Here is a 23,261-nt window from a genome sequence, read left to right as displayed (position 1 = left end):
GAGCAGGCCCTTAACCACTGAGCCATTTCTCCAGCCTAAAATTCTGTTATCTTTAATGCCCTTGGCTGTAAAATGATAGAGGTACTTATTTCCTTAAGATTAAAGAGAATAGTCCATGTAAAGTGCTCATTAGATATTAGTATGTATCATATTTGATGTACATTCAAATTCAGAGTGATGGAGCATATAGTTAAGAGAATTTTTTTTTAATTAAAACTTTTAAGAGAAGTTTGGGATTGACAGCAAAATTCAGGGGGAGGTGAAATTTTTCTACCCCCTCCTTTACCACCCCAAAGGCCTCTCTACTATGCATTCCCTGCCACAGCAGTTTATTGTCAGTATTGCTGAATTTACCTTGACACGTTATCAGTTAAAGGTGACTGTTTATGTTACAGATCACTCTTGTACAATCTGTGGTTTAGAACAAAGGCAAGACAGTCTGTATCCACTGTTTAATAACCTACAGAGTTTCCAGCCTCTGTCTGTCAGCACTTTTTTTTCTTTAACTTTTAAAAAATTATTCCTTCTTTGAGAGTTTTGTGTTTTGACCATATTCACCCCTCAGCTTTCCCCGGATCTACTTCCCTATCCCAACTTTGTGTCTTTCTGTTTTTAACCTTTTAAGACCAATCTATGCTGCCCCAATATTCTTGGATATGTAGTCTTCCAGTGAAATGGTGTCAGCTTACGAGGATGCAGCTAAGAATCCCTAGTTTCCCCAGTGCCCTGTGTGTGATTGTGTGCCCAGCTCTTCTTTTGGGGATTTGGTCTGGCCTGAGTTTGCACAGGTTTTGTGCTGCCCTGCTGTGCCCAGATGTATTCTGTAGTCACCCCTGCCTCTGCTCTCACGCCTTCTACCTCCTCTCCAACAGTGATCCCTGAGCCTTGGGAGGTGGGGAGAGGGACACTGGTACTTAGCTAGGTAGCAGGGGTGGGTGCAGTATTCTTTATTTTTTTCTTAATGTCTTTAATGCTTTTGTTCTTTGTAGATGATTAGAGCCAAATGTCTTTTTAGATTGGTGTCCTTCATTTATTAACATGCATTTAAGCTTCTATCTTTATAAGAGCCTTGATGAAATCATTAATGGGTTTTTTGTTGGTGATAATTTTTGTTTGTTTGTTTGTCTTGGTGTTGTTTTTTGGGGCGGGGTGAGTAGGTGGCAGGTGGGTGGATGTCTTACTGGGTAGCCCTGGCTGGCTTGAAACTCACAAAGATCCACCTACATCTGCCTCCCAAGTACTGGGATTAAAGTCTTTCACTACCACACCTGGCTATAGATAACTGTTTAAGAGAATTTCCAATGCTGCCCAACTCCTAGTATTTGGAAAATATATGTATGTCATACTGTAAGGGTCCAAATATTGCTGAAGACCCCAGACTCAAATAGTATGTAAAGATAAAGAGCGTTTGTTTATTCTACAGAAGCAGCCAGCACACAGGGGTGACCATCCATACAAAATGGCAGTGACCTCAAGGAGGAGGAGCTCCCAGACTCTTCTAAAGTCTTCTAGGGGAACCCTATCTGTGCCTCCGTGACTCCAACTGAGCTTGGCCAGTGCCTCTGGAGGACCAGTGACTCCAGCCGTGGACCTTCTAGAAATGTCCGATCCTCTCAATACTATCACATCTCTCCTTTCTAAACCTTTTTTTTTAATTTTCCAAACTACAAATGACTATAGCCAATAGCAAAATGTGTGCCATAGCTCTACACCATATCGCCCAAATATTTAAAATCATCTCATTTCCCAAATATTAAATAAATTGAGATTACTTTTACTGCTGTCCTAAAGTGAAGCCACCTGACAGACTAATCACTGTTGAGAGAGCATGGGGATACATGAGCTAATGGTCCAGGGTGTGGAGATGTTGCCTAGATACCAAGGTTTTCTTTCTTTGCACAACAAAACGCTTCCATCCTGAGCCCATGCTTCCACCAGGCATCAGCCGGGTGGATCTGAGGTCGGCACGCGTTCTCTAGTTAACCACAACAGCCACCGGGACAGCAAGGCTTCGCACAACACTGACCACATGGCACGTGGGGACAACGCTTCTGTTCCCACCCTGTTGTGGGAAAAGCAACAGCCCTCCTTAGACCTGGCCACATGGTTTGCTAAGTGTCTGAGCTGCAGAAACATCTGGACAGCTTCAGTGATAATTTATTGTTGTAAAATGTGAAATTGTTAAGAAATGAATGAATTAGTTGGGCGTGGTGGCACATGCCTTTAATCCCAGCACTCGGAAAGGCAGAGGCAGGTTGATCTTTGTGAGTTCGAGGCCAGCCTGGTCTACAAAGAGAGTTCCAGGACAGCCAAAGCTACACAGAGGAAACCTGGTCTTGAAAAACCAAAAAAGAAAAAGGAAAGAAAGAAAAGAAAAATGAGCCTGCTATTATTTCCATTTTATGGATGAGAGTGGGGCCCACAGAATGGTCTCAGCTCTTCCTGTCAGCAGTGTTGCCCGGCGGCGAGGGCCTGTTGCTGTGGGTGTGCCATCCTCCAGCAGACTGCTACGTCATGGTGGGAGCTTAAGATAGAGGAAGTCTGTTCATCTCATGGTGGCCAGAAAGCAACAAGAATGAAAGCAGGGGACCAGCGTTCTTCCCTTCAGTGACCTAATGTTCCACCGTGTCTCAGCTGTGACGCGAGTTGGTGGCTGAACCCTGATTCATGAGCTTTTGGGGAGACATTTCCAAAGCATTATAATGGGCATGGTGACCCCTCAGGAGACCGTTTAAGCAAGCATGTGCTTCCTTTCTAACTACAAACTTGGATTTTTTTTTTCTGTGTCATAGAACCCCTCAAGACTGCTATCATTCAGGGTCCCAGGTTCCAGAAAGGCAACCTCTCTGGAATGTGGGCACATCTGTCCATGTTGTCCTTGTAACACGACTGTGTGCCACCATGGTGGCTTAAGTCAGTCAACCATCCCTTTCAATATCTAAAGCAGTTTTACTGTCATCATAGAAAGTTCTAGACAGGCCAGTTCTGAGTTCATTTTCTAGGAGAGCATCATTTGAGCAGGTTTACAGTGACAGTTGTTGCAGCCAACCACCTGAGAAAACGTGCCCTGTGAGTGCCCCTGAGTACTCTGCATGCCTTTACTCTGACCGTGTGGAATTAACTGTCCAGTGCTGTGTGTATTGTAACTGAACCAGCTTGTCATCTCCGATTAATAACAGACCTACTCCCCCCTCTCTCGGACAGGAAGAAAAAATGTCTGTACTCACTTCTCCCAGAGGGAAGGCAGAGGTGGTTCATTGCCGAAGAACAGAATCCCAGGATATCCTCTGTATCAAAAGCCTCATTAGAAAGTCCACCCAGAGGCTGTTTGGGAGGCTCAGCATCATCTATGTCCTGTGAGTATGTAGCTACATGAAGGCCCAGAATGCCTTTCAGCTTTACTACGGAGCTGGGGATGTAGCTTAGATACAACTTTGCTCAGCACGTGAAAGGCCCTGGGCTCAGCCACAGTAACCCATTTAAAACCCTTCTCATGTACCAAAAAGGGGATCCCACTCTCTCACTCTCATGGGACTCTGAGCGGACAGTTCACCGGACAGTAACAAATGCCTACCAAGAAATCTAGGGGACAACCAACCTCTTGTCCTCTAACAGTGTGTAAAATGAGCACGTCTCATGGGCTTCAGAGTCAAGCAAACTTGAGGTGAAACGTCAGCTGCCCCGCTTGCTAGTCCAGTCAATTCAGGCACATTATTAACATGACCAGCTTTTGAGACTCAGCTGTCAATCAGGCTCCGTGCCCTACAGGTTATGTCATCGGCCCTTCTCTCAGGAACCTGCTATTATTTCCATTTTATGGATGAGAGTGGGGCCTGCTGAAGGTCAGGCTTACATAAGTAGCCTAGCCCAGCTTGGTCTTCACCACCACTGCTAAGATGTTCTTCTAGGGCTGGAGAGATGGCTCAGTGCTTAAGAGCCATCTGTCTGCTCTTCCAGAGGTCCTGAGTTCAATTCCCAGCAACCACATGATGGTTCACAACCATCTGTAATGAGATCTGATGCCCTCTTCTGGTGTGCAGGCACACATACGGGCTGAACACTGTATACATACATAATAAATAAATAAATCTTAAAAAAAAAAATAGTTAACGGCCAGCCTGGGTTACATAGCAAGACCCTTTCTTAAAAGTTAAAAAAAAAAAAAAAAAGGTACATATTGATGGTTGAAAAATAACAAATAGATTACTTACTGGCAAATGATTTATTCTTTGCTTTGTTTCAATATTTATTCCTTGATAACTTTGGGCATGTATACAATATGTTTTGATCCTGTCTACCCAACTCCCCTAGGACATCCCTTCCCACATTCATGTCCCCCCTCCATTTCCAGTCCACTGAATGAAGGAGAGAGAAACATATTTTTTGTTTAGATCACAAGTGGGGGATGAGAAAAAGACTTGTGAGAGAGCAGGTGATGTTTATCCCCTTAGAAGTTGAACCACCGTGTGGGGGAGATTGGTTGTTAACCAGATGAAAAACATCCTTGAACAAATTCTGAGAAGAGGTATAAACATGAGCCAAAAACAAGAGGTGGAGCCTTTGGAGACTTGGGATAGTTTTGGCTGTTCATCGCTCCACTTTGAGATGCTCCTAGAGAGAACCACTCGAGGGAAGACTTCGGGGCTCCTGCTGAGGTTCTGGGTTCTGGTTGCTCCAGGTTCCAGCAGAAAAAAATCCTGCTGATTACGCCAGGAGAATCGTTCCTCGGAGCTGATATCCTTACGGTTTTGTTATTGTGTTCCTTAATCCTCTTTTCCTATTGTTTTGGTTAGTCGTGTTATAAGTGACATACGCTTAGTTAATAAGTTCATAGTAAAATATATTTGTTAAGAAAATTGGACCAACAGCTGAGTCTAGTTATTGTTGCCTGCGGGGATGCTGGCTTGTCCTGTCTCCTCGGCCTTTATAGTTAATCCTACCTGGGATGCTGGCTTGTCTTGTCTCCTCGGCCTATATAGTTAATCCTACCTGGGATGCTGGCTTGTCCTGTCTCCACGGCCTTTATAGTTAATCCTACCTGGGATGCTGGCTTGTCCTGTCTCCTCGGCCTTTATAGTTAATCGTAGCTAGGATGCTGGCTTGTCCTGTCTCCTCGGCCTTTATAGTTAATCCTACCTGGGATGCTGGCTTGTCCTGTCTCCACGGCCTTTATAGTTAATCCTACCTGGGATGCTGGCTTGTCCTGTCTCCTCAGCCTTCCATAGTTAATCGTAGCTGGGATGCTGGCTTGTCCTGTCTCCTCGGCCTTCCATAGTTAATCGTAGCTGGGATGCTGGCTTGTCCTGTCTCCTTGGCCTTCCATAGTTAATCGTAGCTGCCGTGAGTTCATGAGTTGAGAGACCTTGTCCTTCCCAAAGCACAGTATTCCAGAGAACGTCTTCCTATCTTCTTTACGTTATTTTTTATGTGTGAGTATTTTGCCTGGAACTGAGATCACAGATGGTTGCGAGCTGCCATGTGGGTGATGGGAATTGACCGTGGGTTCTCTGTAAGCGCAATGAGTGGTCCTAACTGCGGAGCCATCTTCCCAGCCCTTGTATTTTTCCAACCCTTCTTCCATGATGTTCCTTGAGCCTGGAGTGATTTACTCATTATGTTGAGAATCAGAAGGAATAGTAAAAATAATCATTAGACTTAACATCAAAATTTAAAGTTGACAGCTGCTCAGCCACTAAATTAAAGCTAAGGGCATATTCATAAACAGGACCAGCCTGGGTGGCTGGGGAGTGTTAGGCAGTTACACTTCTGCCGAAGAATGTAAAGCACCTAGCCTAAAACTGACACATCACACCAATGCGCATGGGGGATACTGCCAATTTCTGAAAGATATTTTAAGGAAAAATTACATAAATCAAGATGTGTACCACCTTTTAGATGTGAAGATTTAAATTCATAAATGGGCAGAACCAACCGTCTCCCCAATCTCTCCCAGGATTGTCTGTTGAACTTGGTAACACAAATCTAAATTCATGTGCAAAGCAAGAGGCCCAGGAAACATGATAAAGAGATGATTCCAAATAAAGATTCTTAAGTAGAGCTCTTGGCTTGGTATAGGATGGTCAGGATATTGGCAGACCCTGATTGGACTATTTAAATCCTATAAAGAGACCCATGTGTGCAGGGTCACACACTTTTAATCCCAGCACTTGGGAGACAGAGGCAGGAGGGTCTCTGAGTTTGAGGTTGGTCTGGTCTACATGGTGAGTTCCAGGACAGCCAAGACTCTGTAGAGAGACAGTATCTCAAGATGGGGAGAGACAACCATGTTTACATGAAGACAAATCCAGAAAGGGCTTTGGAGAAAGACTGTACTGTTTCAAAAAGTGGTGCTCTGACTTTTTTTTTTATATGAGAGAGAATTTATTTTGTAAGTTGTGTTGCTCTAGAGAATCCTTACTAATACAATTACCAAGGTGGCTTCCGTTCCCTTTTATTTACTACTTGGGCATACATATCTTCTCCTACTCTCTCACTGGCAGTCTCATTGTCACTGATCACAAAGTGTTTCTTTTATAGAGAGGTCATTGCTAAGTTATACTCATGCTAGCCCATTTGCCATGCATTCTTTGCTATAAGTATTCAGTCCATCTATATTCAATATTATTTATGCTGTAGGTCTTAGATCTACAGTGGACTATTTTTTATTATATCAAATAATTTTTACATGTTATTTTTCCATCACTGCTTTCTTTTGTATTGAATAAATATTTTATAGTGTATAATTTTATTATTTTTCCGTAACCACCACAGATAAGACAATAGATGCACATGGCAATTTCCCAGATCAGTTTGGGATGAGTTTGTGCGTCCTGTGTGGCACAAATTGATGACATTGATGACAGACCTGGAACCACGTTCATTTCTCTGTCTTCCTGGGGAATACGGCCCCTTGGGTTGCCAGCAGATACTTTATACTGTGTAGCCTTTGTCTGCCTTCGTCTTCCTTCCACCTCAGTCACTCCAGCTCTATCCGCCCCATCCACCTATTCCCCCCATCTGCCCCCATCCTCCTCATCCTCCCCCATCCGCCCCCATCCACCCCCATCCGCCCCCATCCGCCCCCATCCGCCCCCATCTGCCCCCATCCGCCCCCATCCGCCCCATAGGCCCCCATCCACCCCCATCCGCCCCATAGGCCCCCATCCACCCCCATCCGCCCCATAGGCCCCCATCCACCCCCATCCGCCCCATAGGCCCCCATCCACCCCCATCCGCCCCATAGGCCCCCATCCACCCCCATCCGCCCCATAGGCCCCCATCCGCCCCCATCCGCCCCCATCCGCCCCATCCGCCCCCATCCGCCCCATCCGCCCCCATCTGCCCCATAGGCCCCCATCCGCCCCATAGGCCCCCATCCGCCCCATAGGCCCCCATCCGCCCCATAGGCCCCCATCCGCCCCCATTCACTCCCATCCGCCCCATAGGCCCCCATCTGCCCCCATTCACTCCCATCCGCCCCATAGGCCCCCATCTGCCCCCATTCACTCCCATCCGCCCCATAGGCCCCCATCCGCCCCCATTCACTCCCATCCGCCCCATAGGCCCCCATCTGCCCCATAGGCCCCCATCCGCCCCATAGGCCCCCATCCGCCCCATAGGCCCCCATCCGCCCCATAGGCCCCCATCCGCCCCCATTCACTCCCATCCGCCCCATAGGCCCCCATCCGCCCCATAGGCCCCCATCCGCCCCATAGGCCCCCATCCGCCCCCATTCACTCCCATCCGCCCCATAGGCCCCCATCCGCCCCATAGGCCCCCATCCGCCCCATAGGCCCCCATCCGCCCCATAGGCCCCCATCCGCCCCATAGGCCCCCATCCGCCCCCATTCACCCCCCATCCGCCCCATAGGCCCCCATCTGCCCCATAGGCCCCCATCCGCCCCATAGGCCCCCATCCGCCCCATAGGCCCCCATCCGCCCCCATTCACCCCCCATCCGCCCCATAGGCCCCCATCCGCCCCATAGGCCCCCATCCGCCCCCATTCACCCCCCATCCGCCCCATAGGCCCCCATCCGCCCCATAGGCCCCCATCCGCCCCCATTCACCCCCCATCCGCCCCATAGGCCCCCATCTGCCCCATAGGCCCCCATCCGCCCCATAGGCCCCCATCCGCCCCATAGGCCCCCATCCGCCCCATAGGCCCCCATCCGCCCCCATTCACTCCCATCCGCCCCATAGGCCCCCATCCGCCCCATAGGCCCCCATCCGCCCCCATTCACCCCCATCTGCCCCATAGGCCCCCATCCGCCCCCATTCACCCCCATCCGCCCCATAGGCCCCCATCCGCCCCATAGGCCCCCATCCGCCCCATAGGCCCCCATCCGCCCCATAGGCCCCCATCCGCCCCATAGGCCCCCATCCGCCCCCATTCACTCCCATCCGCCCCATAGGCCCCCATCCGCCCCATAGGCCCCCATCCGCCCCATAGGCCCCCATCCGCCCCATAGGCCCCCATCCGCCCCCATTCACTCCCATCTGCCCCATAGGCCCCCATCCGCCCCCATTCACCCCCATCCGCCCCATAGGCCCCCATCCGCCCCATAGGCCCCCATCCGCCCCATAGGCCCCCATCCGCCCCCATTCACCCCCCATCCGCCCCATAGGCCCCCATCCGCCCCCATTCACCCCCATCCGCCCCATAGGCCCCCATCCGCCCCATAGGCCCCCATCCGCCCCATAGGCCCCCATCCGCCCCATAGGCCCCCATCCGCCCCCATTCACTCCCATCCGCCCCATAGGCCCCCATCCGCCCCATAGGCCCCCATCCGCCCCATAGGCCCCCATCCGCCCCATAGGCCCCCATCCGCCCCATAGGCCCCCATCCGCCCCATAGGCCCCCATCCGCCCCATAGGCCCCCATCCGCCCCATAGGCCCCCATCCGCCCCCATTCACTCCCATCTGCCCCATAGGCCCCCATCCGCCCCATAGGCCCCCATCCGCCCCCATTCACCCCCATCCGCCCCATAGGCCCCCATCCGCCCCATAGGCCCCCATCCGCCCCATAGGCCCCCATCCGCCCCCATTCACCCCCCATCCGCCCCATAGGCCCCCATCCGCCCCCATTCACCCCCATCCGCCCCATAGGCCCCCATCCGCCCCCATTCACCCCCATCCGCCCCATAGGCCCCCATCCGCCCCATAGGCCCCCATCCGCCCCATAGGCCCCCATCCGCCCCCATTCACCCCCATCCGCCCCATAGGCCCCCATCCGCCCCCATTCACCCCCATCCGCCCCATAGGCCCCCATCCGCCCCCATTCACCCCCATCCGCCCCATAGGCCCCCATCCGCCCCCATTCACCCCCATCCGCCCCATAGGCCCCCATCCGCCCCATAGGCCCCCATCCGCCCCATAGGCCCCCATCCGCCCCATAGGCCCCCATCCGCCCCATAGGCCCCCATCCGCCCCATAGGCCCCCATCTGCCCCATAGGCCCCCATCCGCCCCATAGGCCCCCATCCGCCCCATAGGCCCCCATCCGCCCCATAGGCCCCCATCCGCCCCATAGGCCCCCATCTGCCCCCATTCACTCCCATCCGCCCCATAGGCCCCCATCTGCCCCCATTCACTCCCATCCGCCCCATAGGCCCCCATCTGCCCCCATTCACTCCCATCCGCCCCATAGGCCCCCATCCGCCCCCATTCACTCCCATCCGCCCCATAGGCCCCCATCTGCCCCATAGGCCCCCATCCGCCCCATAGGCCCCCATCCGCCCCATAGGCCCCCATCCGCCCCCATTCACCCCCATCCGCCCCATAGGCCCCCATCCGCCCCATAGGCCCCCATCCGCCCCATAGGCCCCCATCCGCCCCCATTCACTCCCATCCGCCCCATAGGCCCCCATCCGCCCCCATTCACCCCCCATCCGCCCCATAGGCCCCCATCCGCCCCATAGGCCCCCATCCGCCCCCATTCACCCCCATCCGCCCCATAGGCCCCCATCCGCCCCATAGGCCCCCATCCGCCCCATAGGCCCCCATCCGCCCCATAGGCCCCCATCCGCCCCATAGGCCCCCATCCGCCCCCATTCACCCCCATCCGCCCCATAGGCCCCCATCCGCCCCCATTCACCCCCATCCGCCCCATAGGCCCCCATCCGCCCCATAGGCCCCCATCCGCCCCATAGGCCCCCATCCGCCCCATAGGCCCCCATCCGCCCCATAGGCCCCCATCCGCCCCATAGGCCCCCATCTGCCCCATAGGCCCCCATCCGCCCCATAGGCCCCCATCCGCCCCATAGGCCCCCATCCGCCCCCATTCACCCCCCATCCGCCCCATAGGCCCCCATCCGCCCCCATTCACCCCCCATCCGCCCCATAGGCCCCCATCCGCCCCCATTCACCCCCCATCCGCCCCATAGGCCCCCATAGGCCCCCATCCCAATCTAGGTCGGCTTCATTCTGCTTCACTCCTAGAACTGCAGTTGCTCCATCTGGCGGGAGCAGGTCGGGCAGAGAACGCAGTGCCTCTTTCTTGGGCAGGTTCATTCATGGGGTATTCAGAACTGGACTGCGTCTGGCTCACCTACAGATCCTCTTCCTCAAAAAGCTTGCACAAACCTACTGTCTCAAATCAAGTCATGCGCTAATTGCCTAAAGGCTTGGCATTCAGCAGTTAGTCCTGAAGGCAAGCTGGGTCTTGGAGCAATTTTGGAGATAATTTTTTACTTCTTCAGTTGGTGTACAGCTATGCCGTGTGGAAAAGGTGTAGTGACAACGCAGTTCTCTAAGTTAGTCAAAGTGGCACCATGCCTATGACCCGAGCATTATGGAGACTGAGATAAGATACTGTGATGTTCAAGGTCAGAAACACCAATTATGTTAATATGTGATCCTTATAAAGGTTGTGACCAGTCTTGGAAGCCAGCATATTGTCAGGAGGGAAGGTAAGTTTATGTTTTCATTTCCTGTAGCTTCAAAAACATCTCTCTAACCCATCCCTGTCAGCGTTCTGCAGGCTAACCCCTGGCTCCCTAACCTACCCCTGTCAGTATACTGCAGGCTAACCCCTGGCTCCCTAACCCATCCTTGTCAGCATTCTGCAGGCTAACCCCTGGCTCCCTAACCTAGCCCTGTCAGCATTCTGCAGGCTAACCCCTGGCTCCCTAACTCATCCCTGTCAGCATTCTGCAGGCTAACCCCTGGCTCCCTAACCCATCCCTGTCAGCATTCTGTAGGCTAACCCCTGGCTCCCTAACCTAACCCTGTCAGCCATACTGCAGGCTAACCCCTGGCTCCCTAACTCATCCCTGTCAGCATTCTGCAGGCTAACCCCTGGCTCCCTAACCTACCCCTGTCAGCCATACTGCAGGCTAACCCCTGGCTCCCTAACCTAACCCTGTCAGCATTCTGCAGGCTAACCCCTGGCTCCCTAACCTACCCCTGTCAGCATACTGCCCGCTAACCCCTGGCCCTTTGCCAGGCTGGCTCAAGGCTTAATGACTGATTCTTTTTCAAGACATTTCTAAAAAGTTGTTTCTTTTCTCATCTATTAAGGGTTTGTTTGCTTGCTTGCTCGCTTGCTTGCTTGCTCATTCACAGAGATGGAGAAATGAGTAAAGCTGATTTCATTTAAAAACTGGTTGGGATAAAAAACAAGTAGACCGGACAGGGCAGATGACCAGAGGCATGAACTGCAGACATCACCCAGTGGCCAGGCTGGCCAGAGCCCCGTTCTGGCCTCCTATCTGTGTGTGATGAATTCAAGGGAACACTGAGGTCTCTTGCTCACTCACTTAAACAAAGCAGAAAGGCTGCCACCTCACCAAGGTTCCCACCAAGTGCTCTGGAAATGAGTTTCGCCTGCCTCAAACCAGTGGAACAAATGAGACATTTGTTACTTCAAAGAAAAGAGTTCTGGTTTCCATTGCTGGGCAGTATCTTTGAGCTTTAATGAAATCTGTGTGACGTACACACAATATATGCATCTGTCACGTATACACAGAGACATCTATCTTAGATACTTACATGATTCCAAGATCCCTATAACTTGTATTTGGATTGTTACAAAGAAAAGCTTTAAAAAATCCATCTTTCAAAAGCATGCCTTCTCTTTCTGCCATTTTCTTCTCCACCCCACTCACATGCCAGAATGGTTTTTATCTGCCCCTGGAAGGGCACAATGTCTAAGGGGCAATAATAAATGGAAATTATGTACACAAAAGGACACTGCTCAGAAGTCACTTTTTATTATGGCAGCTATTTAGAAATTATAGTGCATTTTTTCCCCATTGAAACAAAGTTGTTCCTGGCTGGCTTCCCAGGCTAACCTACAAAAGCTTATTTAATCCATAATGTCTGTGCAATATGGAACCATGCTAATTGTGCTATAGAACCCAACCACCACCCTAAGGTTCCCATGGATAAAGGCATTTCAAGCTAAAATTGAGATTCCAGGAACACATTATCCCTTGCTTCCCCAGGGTGACAGCAGCTCCCTGTCCTCAGAGCTTGCCCACCTCTCCCTTCCCACCATGTCTGATGTGTGGTGTTTGTGTGGAGGGTGTTTTCTCATATGAACTAGAGACAGTATGGCCTAGGACAGAAAAGTGCAGGGAGAGAGGGAGGGACGGAGGGAGGGTGGGCCGGGGCAAGGGGCAAAGTCTTAATTGAGAAGTTTGGTCCTGCATTTTCTTGTCAGTGGAGCCCGTGTGTGGATGCTGTATTCTAGAGATCACAGGACCTTTCTTTCATTAGACTTGGCTTAGGTAGGGCTTTTGGACCATTTGGTTCATTTCCTCAGGGCTAAGAGGGAAGATTTGTGTTACTATTTGTACTTTTCCCAAGAGGAGGGACAGAAGCTGTGGGTGCTGAAATTGACACCCCAGGACAGGATTTCTTCAAGATGCCCATAAATATAATGGAATCCAAGGAGATCCTTGCCTCATACACACGTATTCAGTTTTAGTTTTAAATACTTTGTTTTTATAGCTACTTCCTGTTGATAACAGAGGACACTGGTTTCACATTTGTGATGTAAATTTCCTGCTAAAGTATTCTTATTTAAGCCCAATGTGAATTGATGTAGAGAAAATTATAAAGCTAAAGCCTATGATGTGCATGCGTGTGTGTGTGTGTGTGGTGTGTGTGTGTGTAAAATAATACTGTTTGATGAACTGTTTTAATCAAATGATTTAAGATCAAGTGGGAAAAATAGGGCTACATACAGGACTTTGTACTTTAGTTTATTTTCCTTTTTTTTTTTTTTTACAATTTATTTATTTTATGTGTGTTTTCCTTGCATGTATATATGTGCACCACATGCATGTTTGGTCCCTTGGGTGTCAGAAGGGGCCCTGGATTCTCTGGAACTGGAGTGAGGGGTGGTTGTAAACCACCGTGTGGGCTGGAAACTGCTCCTGGGCCCTCTGCAAGAGAACAGTGTTCTTACGTGCTGACCTGTCTCTCCAGCCCCTGGGTATCTGTCTACCTATCTATCTATTGGCTTTTAGAGACAGGATCTGAGACAGGGTCTCTCTGTGTAGCCTTAGCTGTCACGGACTCACTTTGTAGACCAGGCTGGCCTTGAGCGCACAGTGATCCACCTGCTTTTACTGCTCTGAGGACAGGGATTACAGGTGTCTGCCACTGCACTGGCTCTTGCATTTACATTAAACACACACACACACACACACACACACACACACACACACACAATGTATTCTAATGTAAAACTACCCCCAACACAGAGAAGTCTGAGCCAGGTGTGCTAAGGCAAGGGGACAGGGAGTTTGAGGTCAGCCTGGCCTAAACAATGAAATTTACTTCCCTTTGAGAAAGAGAGTCAAGGCGGGGGAAGGGAAATGTTGACAGTCATTGGCTAGCTGTGGAATACACTAACTCCTGACATCATCTGACTTTGAAGGAGTCTTTAAAGATAATAATTTCATTCAGCTAAGCAAGTGAAAATTGCCTTTAAATTTATATGCATATGTTCTTTATGTGCTAAGCTATCTCCTGACTTGAGTCATAGCTTTTGCTGTCTTGGTGACCACAAGGCTGGCAGGTGGGCAGCATGGTTGAGGTTGTCGCCTGGGACAGCCAGCCACAGCTACAGCTGGGAGGCTGCTACCTCTCATACTGCGCTCGATTAAAGCACCAGGAAACCGTAGCCTACACAAGACCCCTCTGGGTCTCTCTCTCTGCAGCTGTATCAGGTGATGGATGGTCTTGGTTGTCAAGGAGACACATCTGGGAAGAAGGACCGATAACTGAGGGACTGCTTCCATCACTTTGGCCTGGGGGCATGCCTTTGGGCATTTTCTTGATTTCTAACTGATAGAGAAGGGCACCACACTGAGGGTGCTATTTCTACACAGGTAGGGCCTGGGATGAGAAAGGTAGCTTGGGGCTGAGGAGAGATTGTTCATCACTTAAGAGCACTTGTTGCTCTTACAGAGATCCTAGTTCAGTTCCTGGCCGTCTCCAGGGTATCCTCCACTGCCTCTGGGTTCCACGTGTATTCCACATATTATTACATAATAATAATAATAATAATAATAATAATAATAATAATAATAATAATGATAATAATGGTGGTATCCACTGCCTCTGGGTTCCACATGCTATTCCACATATTATTACTAAATAATAATAATAATAATAATAATAATAATAATAATAATAATAATAATGGTATCCACTGCCTCTGGGTTCCACATGCTATTTTATATATTATTACTAAATAATAATAATAATAATAATAACAACAACAACAACAACCTTTAAATAAAAGGAAGGAGGCAGCTGAGGGGCTAGAGATGTAGCTTGATGGGAGAGTACTTGCCTAACATTGGTGAAACCCCAGGTTCAAAGTTCAATCCTGAGAGGGGATTGGGGGGTGAACTCAAGTGTGCACCCTCAAGCATGGGTGCCAGTAAGGACCATTCCTCTGTTGTTTCGCCTGTAAGTTCCTCCTGACTTCCCGTAGTGGTGGTCTGTGACCTGGAAGTGTAAGATGAAATATAAACCCTTCTCTCCCCCAGTTCTTTTGGTTCTGGTGCTTAGCACAGCAATAGAAAGCAACCTGGTGGCTGTAGGTGCTCAGGTTCTCTGTGACTCAGCCTTGGCACCTGCTCTGGGGCTTTAGCACAACTACCTAAGAATGCCCATAAAGCCGGAACTAAGTGCAGCTTTGCCACTGTGAGCAGGAGACTGGCCCACCCCGGTTTGCCCAGGACTTTGCTGGCTTTTAGCATGAAGTCTCATATCCTGAGTGCCACCTCAGTTGCAAACAAAGGACAGTTGGCCACTGTAGCTGTGAGTGTAGGTCAGCACAGAGAAGGGAGAAAATGTGCACTAGACAGGTCTTCTGCCCAGTGTGCAAAGGGAGGAAGGCTTTCAGATGCTTACAGTGATAAACACAACACTACCGCGGAAACCCAGGTTTAAACAATAGCTTGGTTGATGACTTTATATTCCCTGAACACCTCCCCCCCCCCAAACTTTCAGCTGTCAGCAGCAGCAGGAGGCTGAGGAGGATGACAGTCCCTCCTCACGTGTGCCTTTTCACCGTTTTCACAGAGAAAAGGCCAACCTTGCTGTTACCCTCTGCAATGACAAGGAGGAGATCATGGCGAACGCCATCTTCTTGGACTATCCCAACTGGAATGTTGCCAAGCAGGACGACTGGATATCAGTGTTCCGGGAGCTTGACAGTGAGCTCCCCTGCACGGTGAGGAAGCACAAAGCATGCTAGTTAGGACAGACCGACTGTGGAAGGGAGGGCCTGGGCCCACACGGTGTCATTTCAGTTTCTGGGTCGAGAAAGCCAACACTCACGCCAAAAGCATTGTGACAGTTAAAAACAAAGTGATAGGATGCTGGGGTCCAGAGGCTGGCGGGTGTACGGTGGGTGTATGGTAGCCCCATCAGCCAGCCGCCCCCAAGGCCCACCTCCTGCTCTTAAGGTAGCAAGAGCTGCAAGTAAGGAATTCATGTGTCAGCATCCCACTGGTGTGTGTGATATACCAGGAAGGCCCCTGTCGCCTAGGCAGTTGCCCTAGAAATGGCAACAGAGCTTCAGACTTAGTCAGATTCTATGACATTTGAAGTGCCCTGGTAGAGTACAGTGCCTTTGACTTCAGGAGGCCATTATGGGTTTGGAGTTTGCTAGTCCAGACTGGGATGTGTTGTAAATATAAAAACACACTAGATTTAAAGTACTTAGTAGAAAAAACCATGAAATATGCTATGAATGGTGCTTTTTATATAAATTATCCAGGTATGGTACCGCATGCCTGTAATCACAATAGCTGAAAGGCTGAAGCAGGAGGATTGCTGTGATTTTAAGTTAGTGTTATAGAGTGAGTAACTAGCCAACCAGGTCTCTGTCACAAGACCTTGTCTCAAAGTAAATAAATAATCAAATATAATAATTTTCATATTTTGCGTTAATTATGTACTGAACATATTAGGTTAAGAAAAACATTTAAAATAAGCATGTGTACTTATCCTTATTCTTGTGTGCATGTGTGCATATGACTATGATACACATATATGCACATTCGTATGTGTGAATGTGGGTGCATGTATGCCGTGGCATGTCCGTGGAGGTCAGGCCAGACTCAGCTGTCGGTCCTTGCCTCTTCCTTATTTGTGCCAGGCTCTCAATTTTGTTATTTTTCAGCTGCACTTGCCAAGTCAGCTGGGCCTCAAGCTCCCAGGAATTTGCCCTTCTCCTCCCCGCATGCTCCTGTAGGAACGCCAGGAATGTAGACAAGTGTACCGCATCTCTGGCTTTTCTGTGTGGGGTCTAGGGATTTGAACTCACATCTTCACGCTTGCATGCAAGTGCTTTTACCCACGGAGCCATCTCCTTGGCCCCAACTCCACTCTTTTTCAATATCCTTGCCAGAAAATGAGGAATTACATTTTGGGTTGCATTTCTAAGTAACATTATTTTTCTGCTGAGCAGCCCTGATTAAGCCTTAATTAAGCATCAGTGTATTTTCTCTCTCATTAGTATTTGCAACTGAAGTTAGGGGTTTTGTCTTAAAGATGTTTAAAGAGTAAATCCTCAGTTTGGGGATGGATCAGGTAAGTAGGAAGCCATGTGCTCCGAAGTCATCCCTGTTCAGCCCAGAAAGGTTCTGGGAGTAACGGCATTAATGCATAGAGAGTGCTCAGACCCCTTTTGTATGTTGTTGTCTGGACTTTGGAGTTTGTGCTGTTTGGGAGTTTTCAAGGCCACAGGTCAAGCTCACCATTCTTCTCTGCCAGTTCCTGGTGAGTGCTTCCGGGTCACATGTCCTGCGACAGAAGTGGAGGCAGCACAGGGCTGTGTAGTTGGTAACCCCAGGATACCTAGAAAACTACAGTCAGTTCCCTCCATCACCAGGTCTCACACCCATGGGCCCAACTGAGTAACAGTGAAAAGTATTTTGTAAACTTGTACATGTGTCAAACAAAGGCAGAGCTTCTCCTTGCTCTCTCCAAACAGCATGATAGAACATCTGCTCAGGTCACACTTACACTCTGTTAGACATGGTAAGTAATGCACATTAGAGACATATGCCAGGTGTACACAGACGCTACACCATTGCACACAGGGACCGGAGTTGAGCATCCTTCGATTCTGGTGTCCACAGAGGTCCTGGAGCTGACATCCGAAACTGACACCGAGCAGCTTTTCTAAGAAATGGAGGAACACGGCCAGTGCAGGGACTTCTCTCAGCACTCAACTACATCCAAGAGACGGCTGTGCCGGGGTACTGTTCTCCTGTAGGCCAGTTAATCCCCAGAACACAGGGGATGCAGCTCTTTTAAGACTCAGCTGCTGAAGGCCGAGTGAGACTCTTGCTTCTCTGAGTCCTTAACTCCCCAGGTTTTCTGGATCTCGGGAGTAATAATTTCACGTGGACTCTGGGAATGTTGAACAAAAAAAGCCTTTGGATTCCTAATGCGGCATCTGGCCTCCGTCCTTCAGTTTCATAAGAGAATCTCTCCCTGGTGTCCCATGAACAGAGCAGCAGCTGCTGGCTCAGGAGCCCGAGGGAAAGGGTGATTGCTTTTCACTTGGCGTAGACACCCCAAAGGCAAGACTCTGGAGCCCATAATCGATTTCACTCCGCGGCAGGCCCTTCCCTGCCCACAGTGCATGCCTGAGGGCAGCAGCAAGGGCTGGGCACTCCAGACGCAGAATCCTCGTTTCCTTAAATAATCCTGTGCTAGTCCAGCAGAAGGCAGTGAGTGAAGTGACACGCTGGCTTCACCTGCCACCTGGGTGTCCTGCCACATTGATGTAAGCTGTCACCCACTGGTGCTGCCCAGCTCTGCTGTGTCTGGGTCCAGCCTTTCACCTGCGTTCTTTTTCTCCTGCAGCCCCTGAACACACTGTTTATGCACTTCTTTGTGGCTGTGGATGAGTATGCCACTGGCTGCCTCAAAGAGATAATTCGGTGAGTGGAGGGCACCTTATAGATGGTGGTCAGGAAAGGCGCCTTATGAAATATTCTTCAAATGACATGAAGTTCTTTGGAGTATTTAATTTGCTTATAGTTAATCACAATATTAACCCTCTTACTTTTAGAGCAGCTGTATTTCTCAAAGAAAGGAATCTAATTCTTTATATTTGGTCTCCATTGAGACCCCATTTTAAATTGCTATCATTTGAGGCCAACAGGTAGTACAGTAATTTAAAGAAATACATTGGATGGTCAGGAAGAAGTCAAGCCTCACAAACGTACATGCTTTCAAAATAAGATTTCCTTGGTCTTCTCTTTAGAAGTTCATATTGACATGACAGCCTGCAGAAACATCCAGAATAATAGGGTGTGTGGAAAGAAGAGGAGGAGGGCCATGGACAGCCTGTACAGACCTCGGGGTGGGGGGTGGGGGTGGCTCAGCTTTCAAGTCACTTTGTAATGTCACACCAGACCGTCCAGATGCCAGGTCAAAGGTTAATGTCAGCAGAAATCTGGTGTGCTGCTTGGACATCATGCCCTTTCTTCTTTCAACCTCCACCAGACAGACAGGAGAGGAGCTCTTTGCAATCGAAGGAAAAGTAAAAGGGAAAGAAATAGCCTAGGAGACGCTCTGGCCTTGGCAGAGCAACTGAGTCCACGTGACTTTGCAGACACCTCGTGAGTGCTTTGTTACTAACCCTGTTCCCCCCCCCCCCATCTTTCCTCCCCAGGACTGTGTTCAAGGCAGTTCCTGAACTGTACTTCATATTCGTCATAGTGCCAATGCATGTGAACCTAGGTAAGGTCCCCAGCAGATGACAGGGGACTTAAGCTTCAAATAGCACCTGTGGGAACGGGGAGAAGATCGGCCACCAGACTTGAAGCATGTCGTGCATGCACTTTCTTATGACCAGTAATGTGGAGTGGGGACCACATTTTGTTCTGAAATCCTAAAGTTATCCCTTGATTAAACAAGGACACATTTCTCTCTTTCTGTGATGTAGGATCAACTCTAATAACGGTATTTGACCAAGTCGGGAACATGCCGTGTCTGAACTACGATGAAGACTTTGCAGTGCACATATGTCACAGGCATAACCACTACCCTCAGCTGCACATTCGCAAAGCCAGGTATGGGTGGCACAGTGCCTGTGTGACACAAGCCTCACGGGATGGTACTTTTATAGGAGACTTTTTAAGGGCTCCTCAATCAGTTAGATTAAATTTTTATGATACTCATAATTTTGCTATGGAGATTCTTAGAGTCTCCCTGGGTAGCATAATTAGCGAGACTGTCTTGTGGCTTCATTTGGTTCTGTGTGGCTGCAGAGTTATGCATTTACTGATAGGGGCTTTTAAAAAGCAGTCCTTAAGTGAGTAAGAAGACTTTCAAATAAAACAAACTGGAAAATGAATCTGTCTGTTTAGTTTTCTACTAAAACTCACTTGTGTCCTGGCACTTAATGAATAATGATGCTGTGGTCTCCAAGAGGAGTGTTTCAGTTGCTGTCTTAACCATCAGTGTCCCCAGTGACATTCCCCCAGTGTAGCAGCTTAAGGGTATAGCTGTGGCAAAGTACGCTTTCCAAGATAGCCCTGTGTCATCTTCCGCCCTCCTTCCTCCCCTATGGTATGACATCCCCAGGTCTCTTGTCATCTGGTGGCATGTGGATGCCTTCTGCATGACTCTGGGAAGTTGGGAGTGCTCTCACCAGCACAGCTTGGTAGAAGGGCACACTAAATCTTGGAAGTTTCTGCCTGGTTCTCTTGGGATGTTTGTCCTGAAGGAAGTCAGCTGTGTATCAGGAGGCCCTCCACCCTGAGGTAGCTGTGATGGAGAGGCCCCATGTTGGTTTGACAGTCAGTGCCACACAGCTGTGTCTGTAAGGCGTTGTGCACAGCCACTGAGGGGTGGGGGCTGCAGGTGTAGACAGGCGGGGAAATGACTGTCCAAGAGATGAGAATGAAAACTTGTTTCAGATGGACTTTGTCAATTTGGATCAAACTTCAGGGAGTCTGACACCAGGTGGTTCATTGCCAGTATACAGTAAACATAGTATAATTTGGGGGAAAAAGTTTCCTGGTGCAATATAATCCTCAGTGCACAAGGAAGTGTGATTATATCAAAGCTGAACTCAGGGTATATGTCATTTCTTCCAAGAAGAGTTCTGGAGAGAGGCTACCTGCTTTAGCTTAATAGTTTAAGGGAGGATCTGGGCTGGTCTCAGTCACACAGATAACACAGAGGCCACTTGGGCTTTCGGCACCTCTGGTCCTGGTTGTGGGAGCTTGCTATGGCCTGGCCCAACACGTAGCAGATGACTGGGCTGTTAATAACCTCCGATTCCTGGCTTCCTGGAAAAATAGGTTATATGCTCTTTTGAAGGAAAGGACAATACCACATTTGGGGAATATTTTAGAAAAGCATCAGATTTGGCCGTTTTACACGAGCAAGAGCGTGCAGTACTACAGCACAGCTTTAAGAGCATGTGATGATGGCATTCTAGGCCCAGATTCTGATCTAGGTCCCACCACTCACTGATGCTGTGGGGGCCACGTGCCTCTCTGTCAGCTGTGTAGTGTGTTTCCACAGCACAGAACTGCTGCGACTGTGTATGACCCAGTGCAAGTCTGGCTCTTAGTTTACCTCTGCTTACATGTAACAGTCCAAGAAGCACTGGATATTATTTATTGCAGGGGCTGGGGCCTTGCCTACCGGATGCAGTTTCCTGCGGTTAATTGCAGCACTACATATATCACAAAGGGACAGAGAGTTTAGTGGAGGGGAGGGTCCTGTCTGCATAAACTTGTAAGGACATTTAGTTTATAAGAGGGAAGAAAACAGAAACAAACACAGCCTCATTCATATGCCCTCTTCACTGAAGACTAGCCCGTTGAATGTTTACTCACATATACTGTGGTACCTCCATGCAGTGGACACCAGCCCCATCGCAGAGTGAGCTGCTTCTGTGGCCACAGCATGAATCAATTTCAGAAGATTCATGCTGAATAAAAGAAGGCGGCGGGGGGGGGGCGTATATTCCGATTACCTCAAGTTGTATGATGTATACAACAGGTAGAGCTAACTGCAGGAATCAGGTTGGTGGAAAGTGAGACTGAGAGGGACAAGAGGGGATTGTGCAGGGGGTGTGGCAGTGCTGCGTGCACTGACAGCTACATGTGCAGTGGTCTGCAGGCATCACCCTTTATTCTGAAAACCATGCACTTTCTTACCTGTTATCACACCTCCATGAAAAAGCTAACTTAAAAGAAATGAAGACTTTGCAAAGAAGATGACATCTTGAGTTTGGTCAAGGGGGGTGAATCAGAATTCAACCAAAGGGGCAGAGCAGGCAGTGGTGTGGAGGCAGGAGACCCTGGAATGGCCACTACCAGGCAGAAAGGCAGGTGTGGCTGCTCTTCTGTGTGTGGGAGGAAGGGCTGCTCCCCAGCAGGGACATCCTTGGCTGCTCAGGAAGTTGCACTCCTTAAAGAAATTTTACTGATAACATATTCACAAATTGGCAGTTTTTAATGGGAAATTTTCATAAGAGAAATTTTTAGGAAATCTAATAAACTCTTAACTTAATTTTACTCTAAAATCTTTGAGTTTGTCCCTGTTATTTTTACTATTTACTATCTATTTTACTATCTATTTACTATCTATGTATTTTACTATCTATTTTCTATTATCTCTTAGTAAATGAACCATATTCTCAAATCACAAAACTGTTAGGAATTAAAATTCTTTATAGCTAGGTACACATGCAGGAACTGCTGACACCCTCCCTCCAGAGATGTTCTGCAGCCGAGGATTCAACCAAATGCTTCCTACACAAACAACAACAAAACACACTGGCAGGCAGAATGCTTGCTCGCTGTGTGTAAGGTCCTGGATTCAGGCTTAGATCTGCAAAGAACAAGAAAACCACTCAGATTTGGGGGGAGAAAACATTACCTCTGAGCCTGGCGTGTTGTTACAGGCCTGTACCCCAGCACTTAGGAAGCAAAAGCAGAAGAATCCTCAGTCAAAGCCCATCCTGGGCTACACGGAGAGGGTGTAGTGGGGTGGGGAGGGGTGGGGTGGGATTGGATGGGGTGGGGGGGGACTGGAAAAATACAGGGGGGGTGAGATAGGGTGGGGGAGACTGGAGAAATACCAGGGGTAGGGTGAGGTGGGGGGACTGGAGAAATACCAGGGGTGGGGTGAGGTGGGGGGACTGGAGAAATACCAGGGTAGGGTGAGGGGGGGGACTGGAGAAATACAGGGGGGTGGGATAGGGTGGGGAGACTGGAGAAATACCAGGGGTGGGGTGAGGTGGGGGGACTGGAGAAATACCAGGGGTAGGGTGAGGGGGGGGGACTGGAGAAATACAGGGGGGGTGGGATAGGGGTGGGGAGACTGGAGAAATACCAGGGGTGGGGTGAGGGTGGGAGACTGGAGAAATACCAGGGGTAGGGTGAGGGGGGGGACTGGAGAAATACCAGGGGTAGGGTGAGGGGGGGGACTGGAGAAATACCAGGGGTGGGGTGAGGGGGGGGACTGGAGAAATACCAGGGGTGGGGTGAGGGGGGGGACTGGAGAAATACCAGGGGTGGGGTGGGGGGGGGACTGGAGAAATACCAGGGGTAGGGTGAGGGGGGGGACTGGAGAAATACAGGGGTGGGGTGAGGGGGGGGACTGGAGAAATGGCTCAGTAGTTAGGACCACTTGTTGCTCACAGCACCCATATGGCAGCTCACAACTGTGACTTTAGTTCCACAGGAATTCAGTGTCTCCTCTGGCCGCTGTGGGCCCTGTTGTGATCACATGCTCTGTTAATGGCGCACTTACT

The 23,261-nt window shown here is 49.7% G+C and overlaps 1 protein-coding gene across 1 annotated transcript in view; it reads left to right on the top strand.

The window, feature by feature from the left end:
- CFAP61 (cilia and flagella associated protein 61) overlaps positions 1-23,261 on the top strand; it is a 265,410-nt gene that overhangs the window by 749 nt on the left and 241,400 nt on the right. The window contains exon 2 of the mRNA XM_084774689.1: positions 3,205-3,356. Coding sequence (XP_084630815.1) covers positions 3,214-3,356 — 143 coding nt within the window. The 5' untranslated portion in view covers positions 3,205-3,213. The remainder of the gene's footprint in view (positions 1-3,204; positions 3,357-23,261) is intronic.

Source organism: Acomys minous, assembly GCF_964271855.1.
Source record: "Acomys minous genome assembly, chromosome: 3".
In the NCBI taxonomy this organism is placed as follows: domain Eukaryota; kingdom Metazoa; phylum Chordata; class Mammalia; order Rodentia; family Muridae; genus Acomys; species Acomys minous.
The sequence above is the reverse complement of the archived record's forward strand: the minus strand, read 5'-3'. Positions and strand labels throughout refer to the sequence as shown.